General features: G+C 35.1%; 1 protein-coding gene across 1 annotated transcript in view; it reads left to right on the forward strand.

The window, feature by feature from the left end:
* Positions 1 to 3,896: 3,896 nt before the first annotated feature.
* The window catches only part of LOC138368994 (uncharacterized), a 5,606-nt gene continuing 1,928 nt past the window's right edge, over positions 3,897 to 7,574 (forward strand). The window contains exons 1-3 of the mRNA XM_069331734.1: positions 3,897 to 4,036; positions 4,470 to 4,620; positions 5,250 to 5,735. Of these exons, the coding sequence (XP_069187835.1) occupies positions 4,034 to 4,036; positions 4,470 to 4,620; positions 5,250 to 5,735 (640 nt within the window). The 5' untranslated portion in view covers positions 3,897 to 4,033. The remainder of the gene's footprint in view (positions 4,037 to 4,469; positions 4,621 to 5,249; positions 5,736 to 7,574) is intronic.

A 7,574-nucleotide genomic window follows, 5' to 3' on the forward strand; every position in this document is an offset into this window, starting at 1 on the left:
ATTGATAAATTGAATTTTCATAGATTTCGAATTATTTTCATATTGTTTTAATTATTTTTTGTAACATTGTGTTGGAATTGAGCTTTGTTGTTTACTATACCTTTCATTTCGTGAAGATATTTTATTTGTTATTTTTTTCATTGTTTTTCATTTTGTTTTTTAATTGTTTATCTTATATATCAGTGATGGTAACATCAGATCATTTGATGTTCCCAATTTTCTGATGAGAGCATCAGATCATTTGGGAACATCTAAAGTTCAGCTCTGATGAGAACATCAGATCATCTAAAGTTTCCCACAAGTAGCTTCCTACACAAGTTCGGGTGGTGTATTAATAATTGTTTAATTGAAATTATTTAATTGAGTCAAATTTGTTGGTAATTATTAATCTGCAAGGATTAGTGTTAAAAAATTGTTTAGTAGTTTACCTATTTTGCAGAATGTGGTCCGGTTAATGAACAATTTACACTTCTACGTCGCATAAACTGAATCTCTGGTGGACCAGTCTATAATAACGTCGCAGCATGCATCTCGTTGAGCAAGGTAATTTGTTGTAATCCTTCTTTCCCTTCAATTTCACCTGTTAAAAGGAAACAGTAATAAATCGTAACAAATATACGACGGCTTGTTGACCAGACCACACACTAGAAGGTGAAGGGACGACGACGTTTCGGTCCGTCCTGGACCATTCTCCATCGACTTGAGAATGGTCCAGGACGGACCGAAACGTCGTCGTCCCTTCACCTTCTAGTGTGTGGTCTGGTCAACATACTTTAGACACGTTATTGTGACTCATCGCCTGTACATGACGGCTTTATCAGGGAAATAATTGTTCTAGTTAATAAGTTTAAGGCTTACCCGTTCTGGGTGACTTGTCCAGCATCCTAACCACTTGACATAACATACGGATATGACCATGTAAGTACAATAATAACAGTCAAATTGGATATAAAACACTTCCCTATTTGCTAATGAAGACGTGCTGATCATAGGAGATTTGGCGTCCTACAACAGTTAAACTAGAGGGAAATATTCGTGGAGCCTTGCGAGCATGCTCGCAGGCAAAGATTTCGTTATTGTTAATAATGGTATTTCCTCCCTAATTGATCAAGGCAATTGTATCAAGAAATCAGTTCATTTTGTCCCCATTTAGAGACAAACGGACAGAGGAGCTCATTTAATTTATAATTTAATTATCTCCAGTCGAGGGGACAGCCCCTCCTCCGATTAGACAGTACGTTTTAATACTAAATGTAATAAGTACAATCCTAACTATCGGCATAATACATAAATACACTTAATGGCCAGGGGCCAGATTCACAAAGCAGTTACGCAAGTACTTTACGAAAGTGTACATCTTTCCTCAATATTTGGACGGCTTTGTTTACATTTATTAAACAGTTTACAAGCATGAAAACTTCCCAATCAACTGTTGTTACTGTTATGAACAGCCTCCTGGTGCTTCGGAGCTCATTAACTGTTTAATAATTGTAAACAAAACCACAAAAGATTGAGAAAAGATGTACAGGTTTGTAAGTGCTTGCGTAACTGCTTCGTGAGTCTGGCCCCAGCATCGCACCAAAATATTGTGAATATTAGAGTTTACCTAAAAAAGCTGTATAGAAAACCACGACCTAACCTAACCTTGGAGTGTAGGAGGACAAGCATGTAAATAGCATTTATTGCTTCTTAATTACAATTAGTACTTAACCTATAGCTTTATTGATATTACAGTTTTTATAAAACTAATAAAACAAAACTAAAGTCTTCAATAAATTATAAAGTAACTCCGGATATTTCAAATTTTGTATAAAATCTATTGTTTAATAAAATTGAAAAAAATCTTTATATTTAAAACTTATGTATATAAAGTTACGCACGAAAACTTCCACCTTAAATTTTGAGTGTATTAACCAACGCATCCTTCGAATAGACAGTAGGTTTAATACTATATGTAATAAGTACATTTCCTGACTGTCCTGCATAGTACATAATTTCACTTATTATACTGTTTAAATTTACCTCACCTATATATTCTCCTCATTTTCTGTTAATTCACTCAAATTTTTATGTTGAGGTTTTCGTGTTCAATTATATATATACACAACTATTATATATATAAAAAAAATATTTTCAGTTTATTAAACAATAATGATTATATAAATTTTGAAATATCCTGAGTTACTTTATAGTTTATTGAAAGATTTTAGTTTTGTTTTATTAGCTTTATTAAACTGTAATATCAATATAGCTATAGGTTAAGTACTACCTGTAATTAAGAAGCAATAAAATGCTTGTCCTCTTACACTAAGAAGGTTAGGTAAGGTCGTGGTTTTCTATTCATCTTTTCAGGTAAACTCTAATATTCACAATATTTTGGTGCGATGCTGGCCATTAAGTGTATTGATTACATTTAGTACTAAATCGTACTGTCTATTCGGAGGAAGGGTTGCGAGGGGAACACTTTTTTATTGTTTCTAGTGTCCAGACTGGTGATTTAAGGTTTATTTAATGTTGGTATTATGAATAAATTTAATCTGGGGACGTGTCAATAACTCTCATTTTTTTAAGAGAAGTCACAAACTGGAATTTCTTTACATGATAAACCTAGATAATTATGATTAGTAATAACTTGGTATCAGAATTTTCTACAATTGCCCTATGATGATGAAATAGGCCTTAGATGTTTTTAGAATGCCTTACTGGAATCTGTGTTCCTAGTAATTTTAGTTTATGATCTGGATGAATCGAGTCAAGTTAGATAAAAGAAACTACAGGATTGAATCTAAGGCTGTATTCAGCTCAGCCCTCTATCTTTAACATTTTCTCTAACTTTTCTCCATGGCAATATTTCTCCAAGAAAATCTACTGAGCTTCTCATTACAGTCCAGTATTACTCACAGTACAGTGTCTATTGATCTTCTTCTAGTTCTAACAGGTACACTACTGATCTGCTGTCACCAGCTAATATTATTCACAGAAATTTTCTCTGTTTACACTGGATCGTTAGAGTTCACTTAAAAGTTTAAATTCTAATATTTCTTGCGAAATATTCCGATGTCATGATGTGACGTGTTCGGTGACGTGTTTAGTGGCGTGTTTGGTGACATGTTTGGTGACGTGTCTGGTGGCGTGGTTGATGACCATATGAACAAATCCATAAAGGCCGTGACGAGGGTTCGAATCTACGTCCGAGAGGATCCCAGACGCTGCCTTAATCGACTGAGCTACGACAACGCATCCTCTCGCATTGCGCATCCCAGGCATCGTATGGGATTCTCTCGGACGTAGGTCGTATATCGTCACGGCCCTTGTGGATTTGTTCATTTGATGCATCACGCTATCGTGATTTTCTGTGTGTAGTGGTTGATGACGTATTTGGTGACATATTTGGTGACATATTTGGTGACATGTTTGGTGACGTGTTTCCCTGTAAAAGATGCATCGTTGAAAGTCAATGATGTGAAAAATGTAATAACAATCCTCTGAATTTCATATCCGTAACACTATGTAACAATTTTTTGTCTGTGGATATTAAGTGCCATTTTTCACCCTTTAAGACATCTTCCCAGAGATGTCCAAAGCAAAGGCGAAAGAAATTCTCGGGGGAATAATAGCTATTTTCCACAATTTGAAGACATTAGCAATTAGAAAATAACATTTACTACCTACGGACGAAGAACAATAATTTCGTACATTGTGTAATAATTCAGAGCATTATGTAATATATATATAATTCTGTTTTATCATATCCTGTGAAAAAATACATTAAAAAATTTCAATCAAAACCAATAAAAAACTTGAAAAGAAATAATGAGTTTCAGTTGAACAAACATTAAATAACTCTTGCATGATCAATGTGTTGACTACTCCATCATGGAGGAGTCCAAAGTTTGTAAACATGTAGAGCGCAAGTCCTTGAGGGTAATATGCTGTAGAGCCTTTATAACCGGAGATTGATCCTTCCCAAGTCATCTGGAGTTCACCTCAGCAGTTCTTAGCATCGTCGTCCACCCCAGCTGAACTTTTCATCATGGTGAGTTGCAAAGACTTATGTTCCTTTATTCAAATTAAGTTCATAACACGTTTTAATTCTGAAAAATGGGAAGAAGCACAAAGTTTAACAAAATGCACTTATTGTTATATATATTCAATTAACAATCGCAAATAGCATTGGATGTTTACATTACTGAATTTTTTAACCTTCTTCCTGACATGGGGAAACAATGACTTTGTGTGAGGAAGGTTTAGGTGTCTGTTCGAGTGTAGAAATAAGGTAGGATTTCCTTTTGTTAAGTTATTTGAAGAGAAGGATGGGCTTTAAATATAACATAATCAAAAATTTCTTCTCATAAAACCCACTAAAAAACTTAACTATGTTCTTAAAAATAATAGTACAAATATTTACTTTACTCATATATTTGATACATATATTTATTACATGTATTTAATACATCGTGTGATCGCAGCTGAGTGCAGTGTTCCTGGTAGTCAGTGTCTCCACACTGGCAACTTGTGTTCCATATTATCATCGGGACCCATATTACAATCTACATCCTCTCTACTATCAACACCCGTACTTCAACCCATACCCGGACTACCCTTACTACCACCATGCTGGTCAGTTTTTGCATTTAATACATGAGTGAATTTCTGTACCAATTATAGTGTGCCAATCATGAATACTTGATTGGTGCAAATTACCAATCATGAATACATAATTGGTACACATTCCCAATCCTTTGGGCGGTTGCTCATATGTTTCATCAGTATTAAGAAAAAAAAATATTTGGCACACATGCGATGAGCTGTTGCTTGGGGATTAATTGATTTTTTGCTTAAAATTATTTACATAAAATTTCATGAGTTAAGTGTAATATACTTTTTATTAGTTCGTTTATAACGCGTCATATACATATACGGTTTCTCGTAAATGTACATCATGTGTAGTAAATATATTACCTTTTACAAGCATAATATATAATATATATATATATATATATATATAATATATATATATATATATATATATATATAATATATATATATATATATATATATATATATTTTAATACTGTTGTGTGCAGACAGATATGCCAAGTTGCTGCAAACAAAATGTATTCATTATGGCTATTGGACCAGATGATTTGTACCGACAATGCCTAGTTGAATAGATATGGCAAATAATAATGACATCATTCTACATAATGACAATAGTAAAAATTGTAATTGGTCTCCTAATTTTGCAGGGTTGCGAGCTCCCCTGCCAGCCGTGTCTCCCCTGCCAGCCGTGCCTTCCCTGCCAGCCGTGCCTTCCCTGCCAGCCGTGCCTTCCCTACCAGCCCTGTCTTCCCTACCAGCCCTGTCTCCCCTGTCAGCCCTGTCTTCCCTACCAGCCCTGTCTCCCCTGCCAGCCCTTTCTTCCCTGCCATTTGCGTCTCACCTGCCATTTGTGTCTCCCCTGCCAGCGGTGTCTCCCCTGCCAGCCGTGTCTCCCCTGCCAGCCGTGTCTCCCCTGCTAACCGTGTCTCCCCTGTCAGCCCTGTCTCCCCTGCCAGCCCTGTCTCCCCTGCCAGCCCTGTCTCCCCTGCCAGCCGTGTCTCCCTTGCCAGCCCTGTCTCCCCTGCCAGCCGTGTCTCCCCTGCCAGCCCTGTCTCGCCAGGCGGTCGGTGTAAACTACGGCAGCAGGATGTATCAAGACACTCCATATTCATTTGGACCAAGTAGAAGTTCCGGTAAGTAGTGAGTATAAATATTCTGGGGTTGGTGAAGGTTAGAATATGTACAGCAATACTTTAATTTCTCTGAGGCACCAATGACTTGCTAATCCTAGAATTAACAAACCAGCTTCAATTCAAATTCAATTTCTTTCTTTATTATGCACTCCATCTAATTGTGAATATATTGATATTCTGCGACTTATCATTTTCCAATATTTAAAATCATGAAACTGATCAAATTATAATTACAAGCACACTGGCTTATGAGAAGAAACTCTCTAGAGGAAACTTTTGCAAGAGTTTTCAAAAATATTTGAAAGATGAACTTAGTAGTTGATGTCTGATCTTGTAAGCACATGCCGTTGAACAAATGTAGGAGATTTCTGAGGAACTTTGCAATAAAACGAACCTAAGGATTATCGCAATAGCTTATTACAAAAATATTATAGTGGTGGTTGCAAGCAAACTCATAGCAAATATCACATGAACAGGACACGCAGAAAATAGTGACAAAGAAACAAGGTAACTACAAGAATAATGTAGTAAATGGGAGATGTAAATATTAGAATGTGAGCAAAGATCCCTGTTTTAGGTAATTAAAAGACAAGAAACTGATTGATAAATATAAAACTCAATATATCAAATTTTTTGCAAAGATGAGATACTATAAAATAATAATAAAGGACTTGGCTAGAATTCAGTGGGAACGATGACAAGGAATTCATGTCATTGCAGAATAATATAAAACGCAAGAAACATAAGTAGTCAAAGGCTGCAGGGATTAATATTCTTAAATAAAGAGATTGAGAGCCAAGGCAGGAGAACACCCCATATTTCAATAGGCGAAGCAAGAACTCTAATGCAATAAATAAGAAAGAACGGAAAGTACATGGAAAAAATAGAATAGATAGAAACAATAACAAACATAATGAAAGTGGGACCATAAGAATAATTCCCGAGGAACATAATTAGAACGACATATTCTCCAACGTTAAGAAACAACCAAGATTCCTACCCAACTACATACGGAAAATAAGACAAATAACTCTAAGAAGAGGCACAACAGGAATTAAATTCATGATTCTAAGGGGTCATCAGTATGGAGTCGGAGACACTACCTGACATGGGAGGGAAACCTCCTTCGGAAAGTTACTGATCATTATTATTATGACTGGCTGAGAGATAAGAATTTAACGAAACAACTGCTGTATGACCCGAGGGAAAATCGTTATGGATACTAAAGTTAGTTTCTGAAATACTGTACAAAACATAAAGATCTCCACTGCTTCACATGAGACAATAGTGGTACCTAGTACCTAAAAAGAATCATATGTCATACCAATATAAGACCAAAAAATATACTTAGATTCAGAATCTTTAAATTTAAATTTAATGAATTAATTGAAACTACGTCGATTCTGGGAAGATTGAATCGGGTCCAGCATTTAAAAATTAATTGCATCCGTCATTGGATTTGTCTGTTAACTCATATATTGCCAAAATTTTGCAAACATACTGAATGATAAGACAGTTAAATTAATATAACTTGGGTTAATAATAGTTTTCAGAGCCCATGCATTACAAAGAATATATATCATAAATATAACAGCAAAAGGTAAATTTGGAAATAAATTTTACTCTATCGGAAAATTCAGAGACTACTCTAAATATATTTATGATGTAGACCGTACAGTCATAAAAATATTAGTGTTCAGCAAATTAATGTTTGGTTCAATATATACCATGAAATTAAACAGCTGTGTTAACGAGTTATTTAACTACAAACCAGTATCCAAGAGTGAATAATAATGAAGAAAATATTATTATTCAAATCCTTTTATATAAAAAGAGAGC

This window comes from Procambarus clarkii, chromosome 26 (genome assembly GCF_040958095.1).
Source record: "Procambarus clarkii isolate CNS0578487 chromosome 26, FALCON_Pclarkii_2.0, whole genome shotgun sequence".
Taxonomy (NCBI): Eukaryota; Metazoa; Arthropoda; class Malacostraca; order Decapoda; family Cambaridae; genus Procambarus; species Procambarus clarkii.